The 26,867-nt window shown below is 44.3% G+C and overlaps 1 protein-coding gene across 2 annotated transcripts; it reads left to right on the top strand.

The window, feature by feature from the left end:
- The first annotated feature begins 1,419 nt into the window (after nt 1–1,419).
- ddr2l (discoidin domain receptor family, member 2, like) lies at nt 1,420–26,867 on the top strand. Of its 2 annotated transcripts, none has more exons than XM_072915285.1 (20): nt 1,420–1,650; nt 8,500–8,586; nt 10,789–10,891; nt 10,967–11,042; nt 11,113–11,262; nt 14,654–14,798; nt 14,871–14,976; nt 15,043–15,235; nt 15,292–15,538; nt 15,597–15,662; nt 15,728–15,870; nt 19,284–19,395; nt 19,455–19,571; nt 19,788–20,032; nt 20,090–20,217; nt 20,277–20,474; nt 20,546–20,780; nt 22,711–22,860; nt 24,553–26,108; nt 26,278–26,867. In XM_072915285.1, the coding sequence occupies exons 2-19, from the start codon at nt 8,523–8,525 to the stop codon at nt 24,685–24,687; spliced, it is 2,613 nt and encodes an 870-aa protein (XP_072771386.1). In that variant the 5' UTR covers nt 1,420–1,650; nt 8,500–8,522; the 3' UTR covers nt 24,688–26,108; nt 26,278–26,867. The 2 variants fall into 2 exon arrangements, with proteins under 2 accessions (XP_072771386.1, XP_061835943.1); XM_061979959.1 differs by having other exon boundaries at nt 14,871–14,980; nt 15,047–15,235.

Raw genomic sequence — 26,867 nt, 5'->3', positions numbered from 1 at the left:
GGGACAGCCCTGGTCTAATATGCACATTTAGGAGGGACAGCCCTGATATAATATGCACATTTAGGAGGGACAGCCCTGGTCTAATATGCACATTTAGGAGGGACAGCCCTGGTCTAATATGCACATTTAGGAGGGACAGCCCTGGTCTAATATGCACATTTAGGAAGGACAGCCCTGGTCTAATATGCACATTTAGGAGGGACAGCCCTGGTCTAATATGGACATTTAGGAGGGACAGCCCTGGTCTAATATGCACATTTAGGAGGGACAGCCCTGGTCTAATATGCACATTTAGGAGGGACAGCCCTGATATAATATGCACATTTAGGAGGGACAGCCCTGGTCTAATATGCACATTTAGGAGGGACAGCCCTGGTCTAATATGCACATTTAGGAGGGACAGCCCTGGTCTAATATGCACATTTAGGAAGGACAGCCCTGGTCTAATATGCACATTTAGGAGGGACAGCCCTGGTCTAATATGCACATTTAGGAAGGACAGCCCTGGTCTAATATGCACATTTAGGAGGGACAGCCCTGGTCTAATATGCACATTTAGGAGGGACAGCCCTGGTCTAATACGCACATTTAGGAGGGACAGCCCTGGTCTAATATGCACATTTAGGAGGGACAGCCCTGATATAATATGCACATTTAGGAGGGACAGCCCTGGTCTAATATGCACATTTAGGAGGGACAGCCCTGATATAATATGCACATTTAGGAGGGACAGCCCTGGTCTAATATGCACATTTAGGAGGGACAGCCCTGGTCTAATATGCACATTTAGGAGGGACAGCCCTGGTCTAATATGCACATTTAGGAGGGACAGCCCTGGTCTAATATGCACATTTAGGAAGGACAGCCCTGGTCTAATATGCACATTTAGGAGGGACAGCCCTGGTCTAATATGGACATTTAGGAGGGACAGCCCTGGTCTAATATGCACATTTAGGAGGGACAGCCCTGATCTAATATGCACATTTAGGAGGGACAGCCCTGGTCTAATATGCACATTTAGGAGGGACAGCCCTGGCGTCTTTCTGTGAAGGGTTTGAGTGATGCATTGCCATGGCGACCGGGCCAGGCTGCCGTAAAGCGTGTAACACGTGACCGGGAGCAGCAGCCGCTGATGTAACAGTTAACCTGACTGACGCGGTACTGTGGCGCCCCCTGGTGTTAAACACACGCGGTGGAAATAAAAAGTGGTAAAAGACGCTTTTGGAGTGAAGTAAAAAGTGGCCGAGAACATTCCAAGTCCAATTTTGTTCTCCCACGTGAAATGTAGCATCCATTCACGTGTTAGTGCTCAGGTGACGTCACAGAAGTGTCGTCCATAGTGAAGACGCAAACTACTTCCGGTTTCTCCCTCGCTCCGCCTCAGCAAGCGGATGTGACGTACGTGAATGTTTTTTTTTTCTTCTTCTTCTTCTCTGCTCGCGGACCAGCCGTCTGTCCTCCATGACACTTTTGTCTTCATCTGAGCGAACAACAAAGCGTCCATCTTTACGAACGCCTCCAGCAAACTTCCTGTCCGAGCCCGCCACGTCCACGCGCGCGCGCGCCCCTCCATTACCACGACGACACGCACGCCGCGGTGGGCGCGCACTCGAGTGTGTGGGGGCGCGCACGGGAGGAGCGTCAGGACAGGTAAGGAAAGACGCGCACAAAAAAAAGGCGGTGACGTCAAAAGTGGAAGCGAGCCTGCAAGAAGAGTGTGACGTCACGAGCGAGCGTGGAAAAAAGTTTTGCTGACGTGCGCGCGCGCGCGGCTGGCAGTGCGGCGTGCACGAGCAGGGCCGGGCTGTTGTCGCTAACTTGTCACTTTGACGTCACTTTAGCAACGCAAACACGCGGTCAGGAGCTAAAGAAGCTAAGCTAGCGTGTGTGGACAAGCGGTAGCAATAGCTAAGAAGCTGTGCTAACGCAACATGGCGTTAAGTTAGCACAACAAGCTAAAGTACAGGTCACGTGACTAACAACAGGAAGTGTTCTCTGTGTCCCAGTGCATCCTGGGATAGCTAGCTAAACGACGGCTAAAGTATTGAGACTTTGTGACAAAATAAGCTTCTAAACTATTTATTCAGCAAGTTAGCACGTTTATAACATGTGTGTGTCATGTTAGCATTAGGGACGTAGCATTTCATGTCAAAGTTATCTGGGCAACATGATAGAAGTCTTATGTATCGCTTGATATTGATCATTACTCATATTTGTTATGACCTATGCAAAATCAGGAGCAGGAGAAAAATGAATTGAATGTAAGCGTATTTATTTCAAATGTAACCTTCTTCTGTTTATAATCCCCTCGACCTTTCTGTCAACACAAGCATGGAAAACACTCAAACAATCCATGTAAACAAAAGTCGATAATAATGATAAATAAAATGAAGGTTCAACAATAAGGGTTATGTAAGAAATGCTTAATAAAGTGTAAGAAAATAGTGTAAAAAATGTAAGCATGTAGAAACCTGAGAATAAGTGTTTTCTGCAGGCTTAATGGCAGGAAGTTACAGCTGTGCTCTAAAGGGTGGGCTGGTCATCATCAGACCACATTGGTCTAACTACGGTTTGTTGTAAAAATAAAATCCCCCCCCAAAAAAACTGCCAAACTGTCCAAACGACTTTTCCTCTTCTACGCACAATTTTTTAAATTTTTTCTTTTCTCTTCTCACTGCATGCAAAGAATGAACTGCACAACAACAAGATGGCGCAACCACCTTACTGTTGCCTGATTGGCTCTCCCACTGCCTTTGTCTATGCAACCAACCTTTGCTTTGCAACTTCCTGTTTCTTCCCACGAAGAAAAATAAAATCTATATTTGTATATATATCCAACGTTTTTTCAGAATCAGAAATACTTAAAGTTAATTAAGGTTTTCAGTAGGGCTGCAGCTAACGATTATTTTTCTATCGATTAATCTATAGATTATTTTTCCGATTAATCGGTTAATCTATAGATTATTTTTTCGATTAATCTATAGATTATTTTTCCTTTTACCGATTATTTTTTTTATTTAAAATGAAGAGGAAAAAATAAATGTAGGCCAGTTTTTTCAAAAGGCATGACTTTTATTTACAAAAAAAAAAGTATGGCCACTAGTCAGTCAACATTGACAACAACATGACAAAATATTCTGTAACAATGTAAACATTTAAAACTTTTAACATTTAACAAAATTAAAAGCAGCTTATTTGCTTTTTAATGTGCAAATATAAAAGTAAACATCCAGTGCAAATCTTAATATTCTGGAATAGTATAAGCATTTCAAAAGTAAAAGTATTGCTTATTTTGCTTTAAAATGTGCAAAAATAAAGATAAACATCCAATACAAAAAAGTGCAAAACGGAAATATTCTGTAACAAGTGTAAACATTTCAACAAAAGTAAAAGTATTGCTTATTTGCTAAAATGTGCAAAAATAAAGCTAAACATCCAATACAAAAAAGTGTACAGTGTAAACATTTCAACAAAAGTAAAAGTATTGCTTATTTTGCTTAATAACACAACAATGATAGTATGATTAAAGTGAAAGTTAATTGTTGGTTTGTACATAGTATATGTAACTGTTAATGTTGTAAAAGGTATTTGCACAACTAATTAACGTTAGCGTTTGTGACACGTCTTGTGCCGTGGGGTTCTTTCAGGACCGACAGACTGAACGCCAGACGGCTTTGCCAGGTTTACAATCTTTTAATTTTACACAAAGTATTTTCTCTTCCAACTCTTTTCTCTTTCTTTCCTCGCTTTTCAGCTCCTCTTCCTCGCTCGCTCGTCGTCCCCTGTCTCTTGCGGCGTCGCTCCCGGCGCGCCCCGCCTCGCCGCTCGCTCGCCGCCGCCGCCTCTCCACAGCGTTAAAGAGGAGCGCGTCTTTGTAAACACTGAACAGGCACGCCAAACGCGCCTCTCAGAGCGAAACGGTGCTTTAGTTTATGAATTTACAACGCAGATACAAATGACACATTAATGTTTTTGTTTAATAATGACAACGTATACGCACGCGGACGATTGACTTGTTGATGGTGATGGCAAGAACGCTGTCGGGGGTTTTCTTTTCAAATGTTCCTTCATAGGCGTTGTGCTGCTATGATAGGCCATTTCCGCTCGACACAGTGTGCATACAACAACATTATTAGGCCGTTTATTGAAATACTCCCACACTTTTGACGACTTTTGGCGTGCTTTTTTCCCCTCGCTCGCATCGTCTGCTTTGCGCTCCGCCATGACAGTAGTGTGACGTAAATATGCGACGCGCCGACGCACAAAAACGGCGTCGACGTATTTACGTAACCGATGACGTCGACTACGTCGACGCGTCGTTTCAGCCTTAGTTTTCAGCATAATCCCATTCAAGAGCAGACAAACATTACAGGGAGACATTTTCTTCCCACAAAGACAAAATAAATCTATATTTGTATATGCCGTATTTTTCGGAGTATAAGTCGCTCCAGCCGAAAATGCATAATAAAGAAGATAAAAAACATATATAAGTCACATTTTTTGGGGAAATGTATTTGATAAAAGCCAACAGCAAGAATAGACATTTGAAAGGCAATTTAAAATAAATCAAGAATAGTGAACAACAGGCTGAATAAGTGTACGTTATATGAGGCATAAATAACCAACTGGTATGTTAACGTAACATATTATGGTAAGAGTCATTCAAATAACTATAACATATAGAACATGCTATACAATCTGTCACTCCTAATCGCTAAATCCCATGAAATCTTATACGTCTAGTCTCTTACGTCAATGAGATCAATAATATTATAATGTGTTCATCATTTCACACAGAAGTGGCTCCTGAGTATAAGTCGCACCCCCGGCCAAACTATGAAAAAAACTGCCACTTATAGTCCGAAAAATACGGTATTCATTCAACGTTTTTTCCAACACATTTTTCATTGCTATTCAGTACGTTTCGTGAATAAATGACACACACAACAAAGAAGGAAGACAATTGAATATGTTAGTTGCTGGGACAGCCATGTGTTGACACAAGTGTGAGGTTTGCAATGAGGGAAGATGTTCATGTCTTATGTTTGTATGTTAGCGTTTAAGCCAGCTTGCGATTAGCACGCGAGCTGCTCCTCCAGGAAATGAGCAGTATCGCCTTGAGTTTGTCAAAGTTTGATCACGCTTTTACGATAATTAAAAGATTAGAAACCTAATACTAAGTGTTGCATCCCTAATTAGCATAATGTTTATTGTGAGCGTTCTCAGCCAAACAAAAGAGTGTGTGTGTGCTCTGACATGTTAAGTCAAAGGCACACATTCCTCACATGCTCTCTGCAGGCCACGCCCCCCCCCAGGTGCTCCGCCCCTAACCCTGCTAACTGACTGACATGCTAAACGGCCAGCTGTCAATCAAAGACGTGTGCGTTCTTGTCACACACGAGAAGAGAATGAAAAAGTGCTCAGGCTTGTGTTGAATGTCAGGAATGTTGAGGCATTTGGCACATGGAGGGAGGGGGCGGGACTAGTGAGTGGAAGAGGAGGGGCCCGTGAGGGGGCGGAGTCAGTCAAGCAAGACAGCTAGATATGCTAATGCAGGGGGGGACCAAACTTTTCCCAGCGACGGCCACAGACTGGATGCATTAGCCATTTTGCTAGTTTTCACCTTCCAAACTTAAAATTTAGATTTGGTTTTAAAGAACTCGAAAATGCATGTTTGGTAGACATTTAAGTTAAAGTAGCAATGATTGTCACACACACTAGGTGTGGTGAAATGTCGTACCAAAGACTATAAAAATGGGAGCCATTACCTCCCTGCCTGACACTCAGCATCAAGAGTTGGAATTGGGGGTTAAATCACCAAAAATGATTCCCGGGCGCGGCCACCGCTGCAGCTCACTGCTCCCCTCACCTCCCAGGGGGTGATCAAGGGTGATGGGTCAAATGCAGAGAGTAATTTCGCCACACCTAGTGTGTGTGTGACAATCATTGGTACTTTAACTTTTTAACTTTAAATGTGTCCTCTGCATTTGACCCATCTCCTTGTTCACCCCCTGGGAGTTGAGTAGAGCAGTGGGCAGCAGCGGTGCCCCGCCCGGGAATCATTTTTGGTGATTTAACCCCCAATTCCAACCCTTGATGCTGAGTGCCAAGCAGGGAGGTAATGGCTCCCATTTTTATAGTCTTTGGTATGACTCGGCCGGGGTTTGAACTCACAACCTACCCATCTCAGGGCGGACACTCAAACCCAGTCGTTCTTAACCTGGGTTCGATCGAACCCTCGGGGTTCGGTGAGTCCGCCTCAGGGGTTCGGCAGAGCCTCCGCCGCAGCGGTCAAGACACACCAGACTCATGAATTGATTAACGTGGACCCCGACTTAAAGAAGTGTAAAAACTTATTGGGGTGTTACCATTTAGTGGTCAATTGTAGGGAACATGTACTGTACTGTGCAATCTACTAATACAAGTTTCGTTCAATCAATCAATCAAACTTGTAAATAAAAACTTCTCCCTTTCGGCGTATCTGTACTGTAAAGTTCAAATTTGAATGACAATAAAAAAATGAGTCTAAGTATTATGGATACCCCCAAACAATGTTCCCTCTCATTTTCCATCTGATTTGCAGGTGTGTCATTTGTTGTGAGTTCATGCACTGTGTTGGCTTTGTTCTTTGAACAAGGTGATGTTCATGCACGCTAAAGAAGGGTTTTGAATGTGCATATGAAACTGCTGGGGTTCGGTACCTCCAACAAGGTTAAGAACCACTAGGCCACTGAGTAGGTTTCTTGGGAATGCTGAAAAGCCAAAGCCAAACTGTTGTGAAATGCTAACAGTAAGTGGCCAGATAGTGTCAAGAAACAAGAAATATTAGCAAAATGAGCTAAAAATATGCTAACAATAGCATGTTTACAGTTTGCATTAGTGAAATACCTGACTGGTATACCTGCTAAATTAGCTATAAATAAAAAAAAAAAGCATGCTAATGTCCGCATGCTGAAATGCTTTCTGTAACATGCGTCAAGTACCAAAATGTGTTACTCTGAGGTGTCTACCTGAAAATGTATTTAAAATGCTAGCATGCATCAAGTACCGTATTTTCCGCACCATAAGGCGCCCTGGGTTATAAGCCGCGCCTTCAATGAACGGCATATTTCAAAACTGTGTCCACCTATAAGCCGCCCCGTGTTATAAGCCGCATCTAACTGCGCTAAAGGGAATGTCAAAAAAACAGTCAGATAGGTCAGTCAAACTTTAATAATATATTAAAAACCAGCGTGATGTGGGCGCGCATGGAGTCGTATATCAACATGGACGGAGCTGCGTGAAAAAAGCCACCCGGCCTCTTCGCGTAAACTTACCTTAACCACTCGCTCATCTTTTCTTCATCCATCCATCCCTTCGAGTTAGCTTTTATGATGACGCTGGCTGGAAAGGTCTCTTTTGGCAAGGTCTTCCTTTTGAATATCACCATGGGTGGAAGTTTCTGGCCATTAGCATGGCAAGCTAGAACCACAGTGAAGGATGACTTCTCATTCCCCGTGGTGCGAATATTCACCGTACGTGCTCCCGTTGTATCCACAGTGCGGTTCACAGGAATATCAAAAGTCAGTGGAACCTCGTCCATGTTGATAATGTTCTCTGGCCGGATCTTTTTTTCAGCTATCTTGTTTTTACAATATGCACGGAAAGTAGCCAGCTTTTCTTGAAAGTCTTTAGGCAGTTGCTGTGAAATAGTAGTCCGTGTGCGGATGGAGAGATTGCGTCTTTTCATGAACCGGAAACCTGTCGCTTAGTAGGAGCCATTTTGTGGTCTTTACAGATGTAAACACACAAAGGAAATGAAACGTAATATCCGCGCGCTTCTTCTTCTTCTTCTACGCGGGCGGGTGGTTGCTTACAGTAGAAGAAGAAGCGCTTCCTGTTCTATGGGGGCGGGTGCTTACCTTGGCGGTTGCTTGCGTAGAAGAAGAAGCACTTCCTCTTCTACGGGGAAAAAAGATGGCGGCTGTTTACCGTAGTTGCGAGACCGAAACTTTATGAAAATGAATCTTAATATTAATCCATATATAAAGCGCACCGGGTTATAAGCCGCACTGTCAGCTTTTGAGTAAATTTGTGGTTTTTAGGTGCGGCTAATAGTGCGGAAAATACGGTACCAAAATATGACTGAGGTGTATACCTGCAAAATGAACTAAGAAAAAGATCAGGCATGCTAAGTAAGAAAAAATGTGAGCTAAAAAAGCTGGCATTCTAACAGTACTACGCTATTAGTGAAATAGCTAAATATATAACACCAAGGTGTATACCCGCTAAACTAGCTAAAACAATCTAGCATGCTAATGTACCAAAATGTTTGACACTGCAGTGAATACCTGCAAAATAAGTTAGCATGCTAATATTAGCTCGCTTCAATTGTTCCGATTAGCTACAGGCCGCACTTTGGACACCCCCGTGCTAATGCTAACCAGCTAGCATGTGTTTGCATCTTTCCGAAAGGGAATATTATGGGATGTTGCAAGATAATAATGTTTGTGTTGGCAGAGATGTAGTGTGTGTGGAGCATCATGCACCTCCTCCTCCTGCTGATGATCCTGCACCCCCCAGCAGCCATCGCACAGATTGATCCAGGTAACACTAATCATATATACATACTGTGCAAATGTCAAAAATGACTTGGAATGTCACAAGAAAAACTTAGAATGTTGGCGGTATTATAATAAAAGTCCTCATTTTACTAAATGCAAGTCAAAATGTTGCAAGAAAAACTGAACATTTGTGCAATATTTTGATACAAGTCGCAATTTTACAAGAAAAGCTTAACATTTTGGCAATTTTATGAAAAGAGTCATAATTTTACTCGACAAGTCACAATTTTATAACAACACTTTAAAATGTTGGCAATGTTATAATAATAATCGGAATTTTGCTTGGCAAAACTAGGACAAATGCAGAGGTGGGTAGTAACGCGCTACATTTACTCCGTTACATCTACTTGAGTAACTTTTGGGATAAATTGTACTTCTAAGAGTAGTTTTAATGCAACTTACTTTTACTTTTACTTGAGTATATTTATAGAGAAGAAACGCTACTTTTACTCCGCTACTTTTACTCCGCTACTTTTACTCCGCTACTTTTATCTACATTCAGCTCGCTACTCGCTACTAATTTTCATCGATCTGTTAATGCACGCTTTGTTTGTTTTGGTCTGTCAGACAGACCTTCAAAGTGCCTGCCTTACTGGTGACGTTTCACTTCGTTCCACCAATAAAATGCAGTCACTAGTGACGTTTGACTCCGTTCCACCAATCAGATGCAGTCACTGGTGACGTTGGACCAATCAAACAGAGCCAGGCGGTCACATGACCTGACTTAAACAAGTTGACAAACTTATTGGGGTGTTACCATTTAGTGGTCAATTGTACGGAATATATACTGTACTGTGCAATCTAATAATAAAAGTTTCAATCAATCAATCAAAAGTGTGAAGGAAAAAAGACCATTTTTTATTTCAACCGTACATTCCGTCAAAAGCCTAAAGACTGACTGCACAGTTCCTGTCTTCACAATAAAAGTGCCGCTCCATCGCGCCTGCGCTTTCAAAATAAGAGTCTCCGAAAGCCAGCGCAAACAAGCTAGCAAGCTACGGAATTTGCCGCCAATGTATTTCTTGTAAAGTGTGTGAAAACGAATATGGAAGCTGGACAAATAAGATGCCAAAAACCAACCACTTTCATGTGGTATTAGACAGAAAGGAGGAACTTTTTTTCTCCTGCATTTGAAAACGTGGACGTTATCATCACTACTGTCTGATTACAATCAATGCAAGTCATCAGAATCAGGTAATACACCAACTTATATTCTTGTCTTCATGAAAGAAAGGAATCTATATGTGTTAAACATGCATGTATATTCATTAAAACACCTTTAACATGTAAACAAAAACAGCAAAATAAATAAATATAAATGATATACTGTATATATCAATGTATGTGTATATATGTATGTATATATATATATATATATATATATATATATATATATATGATATGTGTGTGTATGTTACTCATCAGTTACTCAGTACTTGAGTAGTTTTTTCACAACATACTTTTTACTTTTACTCAAGTAAATATTTGGGTGACTACTCATTACTTTTACTTGAGTAATAAATCTCTAAAGTAACAGTACTCTTACTTGAGTACAATTTCTGGCTACTCTACCCACCTCTGGACAAATGTCATAATTTTTACTCAAAAGATGTCACTATTTTACAAGAACAAAAAAAAAATTGGCAATATTGTGATAAAAGTCAGAATTTTATACGACAAATGTCACCTTTTTGCATTAAAAAGTAATAATTTAACGTAAAAAAAGTAATAATTTTACGAGGAAATATTGCAATGTTACAGTAACAGAAAGAATATGAGAAATTGTTCCCAATTTTATAAGAAAAAAGTCGAGAAAAAGACTGATTTTAGTTCATTTTTTGTTTGTAGTTGGTTTTTAATCTTCATTATTTACTTGAAGTTGTTACAGTATGTCTCTATATACATATTTATTTGATTTTTTAATTTCTTACACACACTTGTTATTTCATGTGGTGGCCAGAGGGGGAGCACTTTTAAAAGCGACACACAGTCAATGTGAAAAATCCAGCAGGGGTGCAAATGAGACATTGTCTATTAGATGCAATGTTATTGATTTATGTCATCACTTGTTCACACCTCCTCATATGGAAGATACTTTTCCTTCTTCATGTCTCAAGAAGGGGAGCAATACAAGAACACACACACACACACACACGTGCACCTTGACGCCTGACGTGTGTTTCAGCGCACTGTCGCTATGCCTTGGGCATGGAGGATGGGCGGATCAAGGATGATGACATCACAGCTTCCAGCCAATGGCACGAGACCACAGGGCCGCAGTACGCCAGGTCACCTCCGGTTCTGACCCTTGACCCATGTCCACGCGTCCTTTGAGCACCAGGTGACACTTTTTGTCCTCACAGGTTGAACCGTGAGGACGGCGACGGCGCCTGGTGTCCCGAAGGTCAACTGGAAGCGACCGACTCCCAGTTCCTGCAGGTTTGCCCCCCCCCCCGCCCCCCCCCCCCCTTTGACTCACGCCGTCAAACGCGCACGTCTCTCCGCTCAGGTGGACTTGCGGCGTCTCACCTTCTTGACGGTGGTGGCCACTCAGGGGCGCTACGCCAGGAACGGCATCGAGTTTGCCCACGCCTACAGCCTCAACTACAGCCGGGACGGTGTCACCTGGAAGTCATGGACCAACCGCCTGCGAAACATGGTGTGTGTGTGTGTGTGTGTGTGTGTGTGTGTGTGTGTGTGTGTGTGTGTGTGTGTGTGTGTGTGTGTGTGTGTGTGCGTGTGTGTGTGTGTGATAGACATCAGGAAGGAAGTGGGCTGAGGGAAACAATTCCACACCTTCTGCCCCAGTCACATGACCACCTCCACTTCCTGTTGGTGACAACATAAATACCTAAACATTCACTTTAGGGAGGGGGGCGTGAAAAAAATGATGTTCCCTTTTTAAATAATGAGACTGGGCCCCCTGGGGGAGGGGCCCTGTGAGGTGTCAGGGGAAAGGGGGCGTGAGAGTCAGTAATGTAATAAATTGTTTAATGTTAGTAAAGAACTATCTTGACACATGCACATACCTGCCAACTACTCCGGTTTTCCCGTAATTCGTACGGTTTTCATCAAGCTATTCCGGGTTACGGTTGCAGTGATAAAAAATAAGTTTTTTCATTCATTTAAAAAAAAAAAAGGGTGAAAACTACGCGAATTGCACCTTGTGCAGACAAGATTTTTCGATCGGACACGGAGGAATTAGCGATGTAAAAGACCACGTTGGGACAAAAAAACACAAGTCTAATGCCGTTGCTAGCGATACAAGTGGAAAACTTTCAACGTTTTTCGTCGCCCAAACAGATTCTTTGGATGTGATAAATGCCGAAGTTTTATTTACGGAGGCAATAATTGAGCATGGACTTCCAATCGCACTGGCTGATCACATGGGACAGTTACATGTTTGTAATGCAACCTTTAAAAATCATTACGCGGTGATCGCAGTCCCAAAAATAAACTTTTCTTGCATGATAATGTCCAGAAAAATTCGCTTTATATTACTATAGAGTCCTTTTAACGAATGAGTTTGATGGTTTATCACAAATCTTAAATGAAAGAAGTCCTTTGTTCTCCTGCACCATGCATGCGCTTTGGCCTTGCTTCGTGTTTGGTGCGCAATCCTGTCGGCTGTATTTCACAGCACGTCTTTGACAACTTGAAGTGGCATAAAACATTTAAAACAAAGGGGTTATAAGAACAATCACTTTCAGTGTTTTATGCCACTTCAAGTTGTCAAAGACGGTATGCTGGTGCCCGACTGCCACAAGTGGAACAAACATTTGAAACAAAGGGGTTATAGGAACAATCACTTTCAGTGTTTTATGCCACTTCAAGTAAACTTATCATAAAGTTACCATATCATTTTTGCAGTATGATCAATCTGATAGAATAAATTTGGATTTTAGCCACAAAAAGGTAATGACACCAATGTTATCTATTGGAATTGTTTAGTACTGTTATACTGTTAAAAGTGTTTATACTATTTATGCTTTCAAGTCCAAGTTGAAGAAATCTTGTTAAATGTTGACAGCATAACTACCAAAATACAGAAGTATGTCCTTAATATTTTTGCAGTGCTATTTCTGTTGAAAAGTTCAAATGATTACATTAGAGATGTGATGTGCCACTTTTCAAGTGTCTGATGGCTTCAATTCATTTTCATGAATTTTTCATATTTTGAATTCTTTTGAAAGGCTTACAAAAAAACTACATTTGAATTGTAATTCCATGCTATTGACAGGACTATTAATTTTAATGAAGTTAGCTTACCATGTTTACAGTATGATAATTGTGATAGAAATGTGAATTTTAGGCACAGAATATTTTTTACAATTGAACAAGGCAGTAGATTATACAAGCTTGGACAGAAAGTTAATAATGACACCAATTTTTTTTTTAATGGAATTGTTTAGTACAGTTTTACCATTTGTTTACTGTAAGAAGTGTTTATACTTTCAATGAACAAATTGAAGTCTTGTGAAAGGTTGACAGGATAACTGGCATTAACTGTCAAAATAATTTCAAACTATTGAAGTTAGCTTACAGAATAAACATGTCAATCAACCCATATGATTTTTGCTGTAATATTTTTGTTTTGAAAAGTCACTGTGACTGATAGAAAAGTGATGGTTTTAGCAACATTTTAACCTGTCTGAATGCTAATAATCATTTTGCGTCGGGGGGCGAAGCCCTGAACCCCCCACCAGGACTTTGTCCTGGACCTACCGGGGCCTGCGGACCCTGGCTACTAGGTTTTTCTGATTTCAAAAGTTGGCAGGTATGCATGCAGATTAAAAAAAGGAACGTGTGGGGCGGGGGGGTGAAAATAAAATCTGTCCCTGGCGGGGCACCATGAGGTGTCAAGGGGGGGGGGGCGTGAGAGGCAGTGGCATAAGTAAAGAACTCTCTTGACACATACAAAAAAAGAAATCTCGTGGGGGCGGTGCGTGAAAAAAACCCTGTTCCCTGGGGGGGCACCGTGAGGTGTCAGGGGAAAGGGGGCGTGAGAGGCAATATCGTAATAGCATGTTTAATGTTAGTAAAGAACTATCTTGACATATACAGATAAAAAGAGAAATCTCAGGGTGGCGTGGGGGAAAAATCTGTCTTAGGGGGGGCTCTGTGGGGCGTTGTAGAAAGGGGGCGTGAGAGGCAGTAACGTAATAAAATGTTTAATGTTAGTAAAGAACTATCTTGACACATACAGATAAACTTCAAGGGGCACAAAAAAAAATGAAGTCTCCCGTAGGGGGGCTGCCGTCATGTTTTGTGGCAAGTGGGGCGTGAGAAGTAATAGTGTAATAGCATCTTTAATGTTAGAAAAGAACTATCTTGACACAGAGAGATAATAATATCTACTTTGGGGGGGGCGCGATGTGAAGGGAGGCGTGAGAGGCGATAGAACTGTCTTGACACAGAGAGATAATAATATCTACTTTGGGGGGCGCGATGTGAAGGGAGGCGTGAGAGGCGATAGAACTGTCTTGACACAGAGATAATAATATCTACTTGGGGGGGCGCGATGTGAAGGGAGGCGTGAGAGGCGATAGAACTATCTTGACACAGAGAGATAATAATATCTACTTGGGGGGGGCGCACTGTGAAGGGAGGCGTGAGAGGCAGTAGAACTATCTTTACACAGAGAGATAATAATATCTACTTTAGGGGGGCGCGATGTGAAGGGAGGCGTGAGAGGCGATAGAACTATCTTGACACAGAGAGATAATAATATCAACTTTGAGGGGGGCGCGATGTGAAGGGAGGCGTGAGAGGCGATAGAACTATCTTGACACAGAGAGATAATAATATCTACTTTGAGGGGGGCGCGATGTGAAGGGAGGCGTGAGAGGCGATAGAACTGTCTTGACACAGAGAGATAATAATATCTACTTTGGGGGTGTGTGAAAAAAGTCTGGTTAGGGGGGTGTGAGAGGCAATAGTGTGTTTAATGTTAATAAGAACTATTTGGACATGGACAAATGAAAGAAATGTAAAGAAAGGTATGTAAGTAGTGTGTGGGCGGAGCTTAAAGAGGATGTTTGGTGTTGCAGGTGATGGAAGGCAACAAGAACGCTTACGAGCCCGTCATCAACGACCTGCACCCCCCCGTGGTCACGCGCTGGGTGCGCCTCATCCCGCTCACCGAGCTGTCTACCGTCTGCATGAGGGTAGAGCTTTACGGCTGTCCGTGGGAGGGTAGGCCACGCCCACATTGTCCAACCCGCTGAACGCGCCAAAGCGTTGACACGCCTCCTCCCTGCCTCGCAGACGGCCTGATCTCCTACAGCGCCCCCGAGGGTCAGCTGATGGCGCCGCCCGGCTTCCCCGTGGCCAGCCTGAATGACTCCACCTACGACGGCGTGCGCGAGAAGAGGCGGGTGGCACGCTCTCACCGAGCGCACGTCATGCCGCGTGCTCTCTGACCGTGTCGTCCCAACAGGAAGTTGTTTGGCGGCCTGGGCCAGCTGACGGACGGCGTGACGGGCCTGGACGACTTCCTGATGACACGCCAGTACCACGTGTGGCCCGGCTACGACTACCTGGGCTGGAAGAACCACTCGCTGGGCGGCGGCGGCGGACACGTGGAGATGGAGTTTGTCTTCGACCGGCAGAGGAACTTCACCTCCATGAAGGTATACATATCTCTGCTTTTACTTTGAAAGGCCTCACTTGTCTACTTCCTGTCCAGGTCCACAGCAACAACATGTTCGCTCGAGGCGTCAAGATCTTCTCCTCCGTCTCCTGCTGGTTCAAGCCCCGCCTGCTCGCTAACTGGGAGGCGGAGCCTGTGGTCTTCAACACGGTGCTGGACGACCGCAACCCGAGCGCACGCTACGTGACCGTGCCGCTGGAGCGCCACACCGCCGTGTCGCTGCGCTGCCGCTTCTACTTTGCTGACGTGTGGATGATGTTCAGCGAGATCTCCTTCCAGTCGGGTAACACACACGCACCGCGTCACGCCATGGACACGCCTGACTTCCTGTCTGCCCCCAGAAGACTCCATCTTAGCCGCCACGCCGCCATCGGCAAGTGACCACAGCACCGTCACGGCCACGCCCGGTATGACCTTTTGACACCTCACAAGTCGCTGTCCCCGCACTCACTCGCCGTCTTGTGTCCGCCAGCCGCCAATCCCTCTGCCAGCGACGCGCCCGATGACGGCAAGACGCCTGTTCTGATTGGCTGCCTGGTGACCATCATCCTGCTGCTAGTCATCATCATCTTCCTCATCCTGTGGTGCCAGTACGTGTGCAAGGTCCTGGAGAAGGTGAGCACTCACAGCCTCAAGTCACTAAGTAGCAGTCCTGCTCGTGCAAGTGAAATGTTGTGGGATGTGCACTAGATTGCATAATGCCCATTCATTGTCAATGGGGAGAACGTTCCGGCGATTTTGGGAAAGGAAAAACATGTTTTGTGTTCAATATATCTGAAAAGGCGTGTGGGTGGAAGGTTGAAAGGTCGGAATCAGGTTTGAAGATGCCGCAAACTTTTGAGAATTGTGGGCCTTGTAGAGCTATGAATACATCCATTCTTTTCAGAATCAGAATCGTTTTATTGCCATTGTTTGAGAACGGGTTCACAAACTAGGAATTTGAATGGGAATTTCCTGGAAATGTAGCATGCTAACAGGTATCATTCATCAAGTAACAAAATATGACACTGAGGTGTGTACCTGTAAAATTAGCTAATGCTAGCATTAGCAAGCTAACAGGTATCATCCGTCAAGTAACAAAATATGACACTGAGGTGTATACTTGCAAAATTTTCTAAAATTCAAGCTAGCATTAGCATGCTAACAGGTATCATTCATCAAGTAACAAAATATGACACTGAGGTGTGTACCTGTAAAATTAGCTAATGCTAGCATTAGCAAGCTAATAGGTATCATTCATCAAGTAACAAAATATGACACTGAGGTGTGTACCTGTAAAATTAGCTAATGCTAGCATTAGCAAGCTAACAGGTATCATTCGTCAAGTAACAAAATATGACACTGAGGTGTATACTTGCAAAATTTTCTAAAATTCAAGCTAGCATTAGCATGCTAACAGGTATCATTCATCAAGTAACAAAATATGACACTGAGGTGCGTACCTGTAAAATTAGCTAATGCTAGCATTAGCAAGCTAACAGGTATCATTCATCAAGTAACAAAATATGACACTGAGGTGTATACTTGCAAAATGTTCTAAAATTCAAGCTAGCATTAGCATGCTAACAGGTATCATTCGTCAAGTAACAAAATATGTGACACTGAGGTGTGTACCTGTAAAATTAGCTAATGCTAGCATTAGCAAGCTAACAGGTATCATTCATCAAGTAACAAAATATGACACTGAGGTGTATACTTGCAAAATTTTCTAAAATTCAAGCTAGCATTAGCAAGCTCACAGGTATCATTCGTCAAGTAACAAAATATGACACTGAGGTGTGTACCTGTAAAATTAGCTAATGCTAGCATTAGCAAGCTAACAGGTATCATCCATCAAGTAACAAAATATGACACTGAGGTGTATACTTGCAAAATTTTCTAAAATTCAAGCTAGCATTAGCATGCTAACAGGTATCATTCATCAAGTAACAAAATATGACACTGAGGTGTGTACCTGTAAAATTAGCTGAATCTAGCATTAGCATGCTAACAGGTATCATTTGTCAAATAACAAAATATTTGACACTGAGGTGTATACCTGCTAAAATAAAGCTAACATTAGCATGCTAACAGGTATCATTCGTCAAGTAACAAAATATGACACTGAGGTGTGTACTTGTAAAATTAGCTGAATCTACCATTAGCATGCTAACAGGTATCATTTGTCAAGTAAGAAAATATTTGACGCTGAGGTGTGTCGCGCTACACCAGATGTTCCTCCAAGGGAATTTAAGTGACTGGTCAATCCCAAGTTCTTTCGATGACATATAAGCTGAGTTTGAATTATCACCAGAACAGAATAGGTATTTTGTCATTTGTTTTCAAAGCTTCGAAGAGACCAGCCTACAACAACACATTCAATTGCGTAGCCAAGTTGATCTGAAAACATTACGGAAGGGATGTGTTCTTCAATATGCCAATAGCCCACACCCTCCAGAACCAATACACATGTCTATTGTTCTACTTTAGCCTGAGACAGGATGAGTTAAGGAGAAGGAGTATCGCTCCTCCTCACATTCCTAAAGTCAAGGTAACTCGCAGTGGACTTGCGGACAACCAGAAAGAGAACAAATGGAAAAACACTAGCTGTTTTCAAATATGACTGAATAGAAAGAAATAACTCTTGCGTCAGGTGTGTGCCTGTAAAATTTGCCAAAAAAGCTAGCATGCTAATATCAGAATGTTAAGGATTGTGGTGTTAAAGTGAGCTCGGCCCCACTGTGGAGGTGTCAGGTGTGATGAGTGTTTCTGTGACCAGCGATTCCCTTTAGGAGCGACCAGAGGTGGGTAGTAACTCCGTTACATCTACTTGAGTAACTTTTGGTATAAATTGTACTTCTAAGAGTAGTTTTAATGGAACATACTTTTACTTTTACTTGAGTATATTTATAGAGAAGAAACGCTACTTTTACTCCGCTCCATTTATCTACATTCAGCTCGCTACTCGCTCTGTTAATGCACGCTTTGTTTGTTTTGGTTTGTCAGACAGACCTTCAAAGTAGGATCTATCACATGCCTGCGTTTCACCAATCAAATGCAGTCACTGGTGACGTTTGACTCCATTCCACCAATCAAACAGAGCCAGGCGGTCACATGATTAACTGCACATAAAGTTTCAGCGGCAAAACAACAACAAGCTTAAGCTTACATGAACTCAACGTCAAATTTGAGGAAGCACATGGCGGTAAGTAACGTTAGTAGATATTTTGGCTGTCACCGTAGCTTCCCTGCTATGAATCACTGTCAAATGTACATCGTGTGGGGACATTTATTAACGCACTGCAGCCTCATAGACAGACAGACAGACAGACACACACACACACACACACGCATGCATAGAAACACCAATCAGAAGTGCACAGTGTGTTCCCAGATGCAGACCACACCTATCAGTTTATGGTTTGCGTAAAGGCTAACTTGTTATTTTCCTTTGTAATCTCTGCCTACTGAGCCTATGGTGCTGTTAAGTTATTGTGGCTCAATTTGCCTTCATTTTTTTTATGTTAAAGTATTATTATTTAATATATATTATTGTTTTAGTTGCTTAAGAGATATTCCTGGCTCTGAATTTGCTCATTGCTATTTTTATGTTTTTGTGCATTATTTGTTGCCGTCATCATTAAACGAACAGGTTACTCATTAGTTTTTTCACAACATACTTTTTACTTTTACTCAAGTAAATATTTGGGTGACTCCTCCTTACTTTTACTTGAGTAATACATCTCTAAAGTAACAGTACTCTTACTTGAGTACAATTTCTGGCTACTCTACCCACCTCTGGGAGCGGCTGGTTAAAAGTGGAGTCACATGTACGGGATGAATTTTCCCCTATCATGATTAGTATGATCAGTAGGTGAGACATGATTAGTATGATCAGTAGGTGAGACATGATTAGTATGATCAGTAGGTGAGACATGATTAGTGTGATCAGTAGGTGAGACATGATTAGTGTGATCAGTAGGTGAGACATGATTAGTGTGATCAGTAGGTGAGACATGATTGATGACTTAATGGCCCCGCCCACGCAGGCTCCACGCAGGATCCTGGGCGAGGAGGTGAGGGTGCGACTGTCGTCCTGCAGCGACACCATCATCATGCAGACCCCACCTGTGCCCCCCCGCTCTGGACACGCCCCCGCAGGTAAGCGTCACACGCTGGCCACGAATCCCTGGGTGTGACATCATTTTGGCCGCGTCCAGGCCCCGCCCAAACGGACCCTCACTACGAGAGGGTGTTCCTGTTGGACCCTCAGTACCAGAACCCGGCGGCGCTGAGGAACAAGCTGCCGGAACTCTCCCAGAGCGCGGAAGCCTCAGGTGAGCGCCCCCCCTGGTGGTTGCACGCTGCTACTTCACTCTGGACTTCCTCCTCAGCTTCCGGTCCTTTCCGTCTTCTCCTGCTCCTCTTCCTCCTCAGTAACATTCTCTATGGCCGCCTAACGCTGACTTCCTGTCACATGACCACATGAGGTGAAGACGCCACAGGTTTGTGTTGTGGCCAAGCGGGGCGGTCACCTTTTCTTGTCCCGACAGCGTGCGGGGGGGGCTACGCCGAGCCCGACATCACCCAGTGCACGCCGCACCAGTGTTTCCATAGCAACGCCCCCCACTACGCGGAGACGGACATCGTGCGTCTGCAGGGCGTGACGGGCAGCAACATGTACGCCGTGCCCGCCCTCACCGTGGACTCGCTCACCAGGAAGGACATCTCCGCCTCCGAGTTCCCGCGGCAACAGCTGATCTTCCGGGAGAAGCTGGGGGAGGGGCAGTTTGGAGAGGTAGGTGTCTGGCGGGCGGGTGGGCGGAGCCACGACGCTAAGCGGCCTGTTCCTTAGGTCCACCTGTGCGAGGCCGAGGGGCTGGCGGAGTTCCTGGGCGAAGGGTCGCCCCTCCCTGACAGAGACGGGCGTGCCGTGCTGGTGGCGGTGAAGCAGCTGAGGGCGGACGCCACCATCCAGGCCAGGTACGCCGAGGCCACGCCCACTGGCCGAGCACTCCACGCTTGACGCCTGCGTCTTACAGGAACGACTTCCTGAAGGAGATCAAGATCATGTCTCGCCTCAACGACCCCAACATCATCCGGCTGCTGTGCGTGTGCGTGACCTCTGACCCCCTGTGCATGGTGACAGAGTACATGGAGAATGGCGACCTCAACATGTTCCTGTCTCAGCGTGAGATGGAGAGCACGCTGACGCACGCCAACAACATCCCCTCTGTCAGGTGAGTGCACCTGGCACGCCCGCCCACGCCCCGCTCACATGACCTCACGGCGCCTCTGGCCCCGCCCACAGCCTGTCGGACCTGCTGCACATGTCGGTGCAGATCTCCTCGGGGATGAAGTACTTGGCCTCACTCAACTTTGTGCACCGAGACTTGGCCACCAGGAACTGTCTGCTGGACCGCCGCCTCACCATGAAGATCTCAGACTTTGGCATGAGTCGTAACTTGTACAGCAGTGACTACTACCGCATCCAGGGCAGGGCTGTGCTGCCCATCAGGTGGATGGCCTGGGAGAGCATCCTGCTGGTGAGTCACCATCACTCACACTGATGCTGGTGAGTCACCATCACCACTCACCCTCACACTCACACTCACACTCACACTGATGCTGGTGAGTCACCATCACCACTCACCCTCACACTCACACTGATGCTGGTGAGTCACCATCACCACTCACCCTCACACTCACACTCACACTCACACTGATGCTGGTGAGTCACCATCACCACTCACCCTCACACTCACACTCACACTCACACTGATGCTGGTGAGTCACCATCACCCTCACACTCACACTCACACTGATGCTGGTGAGTCACCATCACCACTCATCCTCACACTCACACTCACACTCACACTGATGCTGGTGAGTCACCATCACCCTCACACTCACACTCACACTCACACTGATGCTGGTGAGTCACCATCACCACTCACACTCACACTCACACTCTTCTTCTTCTCCTTCCTCTTACTGAAACTCATACTCCTCTTCTCTTCTCTTCTTCTCCTCCTTCCTCTTCTTCTTCCTCATACTCCTCCTCTTCTCTTCTCCTTCCTCTTACTCATCCTCATACTCCTCTTCTTCTTCTCCTTCCTCTTACTCATACTCCTCTTCTTCTTCTCTTCTTCTCCTTCCTCTTCTTCCTCATACTCCTCTTCTTCTCTTCTCCTTCCTCATCCTCATACTCCTCTTCTTCTCTTCTCCTTTCTCCTTTTCCTCTTCCTCATCCTCCTCTTCGTCCTTCTCTTCCTCCTTCTAAACCTCCTCCAATACTTCTTCCCCTATCTATTCCACTTCCTGCTCTTCCTTCTCCTCCACGTCTTCCTCCTTCTCCACCTCCTTCTTTCACATCCTTCACCTATTCTCCTTCTTCCTCTTTCTCCTCTTCTTCTCTTTTCCTTTTTCCTCTTTCTCCTCCTCCTTCTTCTCTTCTTCTTCCTCCTCTTTCTCATTCTCTTCTTCTTCTCTTCTCCTTCCTCGTCTTCTTCTGTTCTCCTTCCTCTTCCTCATACTTCTCTTCTTCTCTTCTCCTTCCTCTTCCTCATACTTATACTCCTCTTCTCCTTCCTCATACTCTTCTTCTCTTCTCCTTCCTCCTCCTCATCCTTTTCTTCGTCCCTCTCTTCTTCCTCCATCTCTTCCTCCTTCTAAACCTCCTCCAATACTTCTTCCCCTAACTATTCCACTTTCTGCTCTTCCTTCTCCACGTCTTCCTCCTTCTCCACCTTCTTTCACATCCTTCACCTCTTCTCCTTCTTCCTCTTTCTCCTCCTCATCCTCCTCTTCTTCTCTTCACCTTCCTCCTCATCCTCCTCCAATACTTCTTCCCCTATCTATTCCACTTTCTGCTCTTCATTCTCCACGTCTTCCTCCTTCTCCACCTTATTTCACATCCTTCACCTATTCTCCTTCTTCCTCTTTCTCCTCCTCATCCTCCTCTTCTTCTCTTCTCCTTCCTCCTCTTCCTCCTTCTAAACCTCCTCCTCTTCTTCTTCTTCTTCTTCTTCTTCTTCTTCTTCTATCTATTCCACTTCCTGCTCTTCCTTCTCCACGTCTTCCTCCTTCTCCACCTCCTTCTTTCACATCCTTCACCTCTTCTCCTTCTTGCTCTTTCTCCTCCTCATCCTCCATCTTCTTCTCTTCTCCTTCCTCCTCATCCTCCTCCTCCAATAATTCTTCCCCTATCTATTCCACTTCCTGCTCTTCCTTCTCCACGTCTTCCTCCTTCTTTCACATCCTTCACCTCTTCTCCTTCCTCCTCCTCCTCCACTGAATCCCCTTCATCTTCCTACCCTTCCTGCTCCTCCTCTTACACCACATTTGCTTCCTCCTTCTTGTCCTTCTCCTTCTCCGCCTCCTCTTCATCCACTTCTTCCTATGTTCTTCCTCCTCCACCCCTACCTGCTCCTACTATTCCTCCTCCTTCACTGCTCCTCCTCCTCCCTCCTTCAGGGTAAGTTCACCACGGCCAGCGACGTTTGGGCCTTTGGAGTCACCTTGTGGGAGATCTTCACGCTGTGCAAGGAGCAGCCCTACAGCCTGCTGACTGACGAGCAGGTCATAGCCAACACTGGCGAGTTCTTCAGGAACCAGGGCAGACAGGTACTAGAACATGGTCCAAACCTTAGTTCTTCAGGAACCAGGGGAGACAGGTACTAGAACATGGTCCAAACCATTAGTTCTTCAGGAACCAGGGCAGACAGGTACTAGAACATGGTCCAAACCTTAGTTCTTCAGGAACCAGGGCAGACAGGTACTAGAACATGGTCCAAACTTTAGTTCTTCTGGAACCAGGGCAGACAGGTACTAGAACATGGTCCAAACCTTAGTTCTTCAGGAACCAGGGCAGACAGGTACTAGAACATGGTCCAAACCTTAGTTCTTCAGGAACCAGGGCAGACAGGTACTAGAACATGGTCCAAACCTTAGTTCTTCAGGAACCAGGGCAGACAGGTACTAGAACATGGTCCAAACCTTAGACAAATCTGGCTAGGAGCCAAAAGCCTGTGCCTGATTTTAACCACCCGTCCATTTTCCTGTGACGTCACATAGTGAAGCCAACACAAACAAACATGGCGCATAGAACAGCAAGCTATAGCGACATTAGCTCGGATTCAGACTCGGATTTCAGCGGCTTAAGCGATTCAACAGATTACGCAAGTATTGAAACGGATGGTTGTAGTGTGGAGGCAGGTAGCCAAAACCAAATTGAAGAAGAAACTGAAGCTATTGAGCCATATCGGTTTGAACCGTATGCAAGCGAAAACGACACGACAGCCAGCGACACGGGAGAAAGCGAGGACGAATTGGGCGATCGCCTTCTAACCAACGATTGGTATGTGTTTGTTTGGCATTAAAGGAAACTAACAACTATGAACTAGGTTTACAGCATATGAAATACATTTGGCAACAACATGCACTTTGAGAGTGCAGACAGCCCAGTTTTCATCAATTAATATATTCTGTAGACATACCCTCATGTCAGCAGGCCAGGGAAGCTAGGGTGGATATTCTTCTCTTGATCATCTTCGGTGGCATAAGGGACGGTGTGAGCCAAGACATCCAGGGGGTTTAGCTCGCTCGTCCGCGGGAACAAACTGCCGCCATTGCTTGCCGTGCTAGCGAGGTCCTTTGTCCCTGAATTGCTCACACACTCCGGCAGATTCAATGGGGGTCTGGCGGCAGATTTCTTTGACTTTATGGTTGGAAATGCATCTGCTTTGAGTGTCGCAGGATATCCACACATTCTTGCCATCTCTGTCGTAGCATAGCTTTCGTGGGTAAAGTGTGCGGAACAAACGTCCAATTTCTTGCCACTTTGGCATCTTTGGGCCACTGGTGCAACTTGAATCCGTCCCTGTTGGTGTTGTTACACCCTCCGACAACACACCCACGAGGCATGATGTCTCCAAGGTACGGAAAACACTCGAAAAAACGGAAAATAACAGAGCTGATTTGACTCGGTGTTTGAGAAAATGGCGGATTGCTTCCCGATGTGACGTCATAGCTCCGAGAGCGAATAATAGAAAGGCGTTTAATTCACCAAAATTCACCCATTTAGAGTTCGGAAATGGGTTAAAAAAATATCTGGTCTTTTTTCTGCAACATGAAGGTATATATTGACGCTTACATAGGTCTGATGATAATGTTCCCCTTTAACCTTCCTGTGTTGGTGCTAGTTTATGTGATTGATGACTCACAAGAAGTGATCCAGATGTACTACAAGTAGTCAGACAGCAGAGGGCAGCATAGAACTAATATTGTTGACCTATCCCCCCCCCCCCCCCCCCCCAGGTGTTCCTGTATGCTCCGCCCCTCTGCCCCCCCTCCCTCTTTGAGCTGATGATGCGTTGCTGGAGGCGGGACATCCCTGACAGGCCCACCTTTGAGGGTCTCTACCAGGCCCTCAAGCCTCACGTCAGCCAGTGAGTCCCCACTAGTCCCCACTAGTCCCCACTAGTCCCCACTCGCTGACCTTCAACAAGGACAAGAAAAACTCTTTCATTTTTGGGGGGTTTTTATTCTCCTCCTTTTGGCCCTAAAGTGGCTTCCTTATTCCTGTGGTTCTTCTTCTACTACTTCTACTTCTTCTTCTTCTTCTTGTAAAGCACTGTGTGTGTGTGTGTGTGTGTGTGTGTGTGTGTGTGTGTGTGTGTGTGTGTGTGTGTGTGTCTGTGTGTCTGTGTGTGTGTCTGTGTGTGTGTGTGTGTGTGTGTGTGTGTGTGTGTGTGTGTGTCTGTGTGTGTGTGTGTGTGTGTGTGTCTGTGTGTGTGTCTGTGTGTGTCAGTTCTTCACTAACCACACTGGAGCCAGGATTCATGTATTCATGTCACACAGCAAGGTGTCATGTATTCATCACGTCACTCTCAATGCTAGTAGTACTGTCTAGTCACTAGTAGTTTAGGGTTAGGTCACATACTACATCTAGGACACATGTTCTAGTGAGATGAGTTAAGGTCACATACTACATCTAGGACACATGTTCTAGTGTGATGAGTTAAGATCACATACTACATCTAGGACACATGTTCTAGTGAGATGAGTTAAGGTCACATACTACATCTAGGACACATGTTCTAGTGAGATGAGTTAAGGTCACATACTACATCTAGGACACATGTTCTAGTGAGATGAGTTAAGGTCACATACTACATCTAGGACACATGTTCTAGTGAGATGAGTTAAGGTCACATACTACATCTAGGACACATGTTCTAGTGAGATGAGTTAAGGTCACATACTATATCTAGGACACGTGTTCTAGTGTGATAAGTTAAGATCACATAGTACATCTAGGACACATGTTCTAGTGAGATGAGTTAAGGTCACATACTACATCTAGGACACATGTTCTAGTGAGATGAGTTAAGGTCACATACTACATCTAGGACACATGTTCTAGTGAGATGAGTTAAGGTCACATACTACATCTAGGACACATGTTCTAGTGGTCACATACTACATCTAGGACACATGTTCTAGTGAGATGAGTTAAGGTCACATACTACATCTAGGACACATATTCTAGTGTGATAAGTTAAGATCACATACTACATCTAGGACACATGTTCTAGTGAGATGAGTTAAGGTCACATACTACATCTAGGACACATGTTCTAGTGGTCACATACTACGCTAGGACACATGTTCTAGTGAGATGAGTTAAGGTCACATACTACATCTAGGACACATATTCTAGTGTGATAAGTTAAGATCATGTACTACATCTAGGACACATGTCTAGTGTGATAAGTTAAGATCATGTACTACATCTAGGACACACGTGCTAGTGAGATGAGTTAAGGTCACATACTACATCTAAGTCACATGTTCTAGTGAGATGAGTTAAGGTCACATACTACATCTAGGACACATGTTCTAGTGGTCACATACTACATCTAGGACACATGTTCTAGTGAGATGAGTTAAGGTCACATACTACATCTAGGACACATGTCTAGTGTGATGAGTTAAGGTCACATACTACATCTACGACATGTGCTTGTGTGATGAGTTAAGGTCACATACTACATCTAGGACACATGTTCTAGTGAGATGAGTTAAGGTCACATAGTACATCTAGGACACATGTCCTAGTGTGATAAGTTAAGATCACATACTACATCTAGGACACATGTGCTAGTGTGATGAGTTAAGATCACATACTACATCTAGGACACATGTTCTAGTGAGAGGAGTTAAGGTCACATAGTACATCTAGGACACATGTACTAGTGAGATGAATTAAGGTCACATACTACATCTAGGACACATGTTCTAGTGAGATGAATTAAGGTCACATACTACATCTAGGACACATGTTCTAGTGGTCACATACTACAGCTAGGACACATGTTCTAGTGAGATGAGTTAAGGTCACATACTACATCTAGGACACATGGTCTAGTGAGATGAGTTAAGGTCACATACATGGAAAAGGTAAGTCGGTTTAACAACAAATATTCTAATTGTGATGATTTGTGTGCTTGTTTAGTCTGATTTTTCCTCTAGTACATAGTACACATGCATTGTACATAGCATAGTACCAATAGTGTATATTAATATATGTTCTAATCTCATCTTGGAATAAATACACACTTTGACTCTCA

This window comes from Nerophis lumbriciformis, linkage group LG20 (genome assembly GCF_033978685.3).
Source record: "Nerophis lumbriciformis linkage group LG20, RoL_Nlum_v2.1, whole genome shotgun sequence".
Classification (NCBI taxonomy): Eukaryota; Metazoa; Chordata; class Actinopteri; order Syngnathiformes; family Syngnathidae; genus Nerophis; species Nerophis lumbriciformis.
This window is presented reverse-complemented; position numbering and strand designations above follow the sequence as displayed.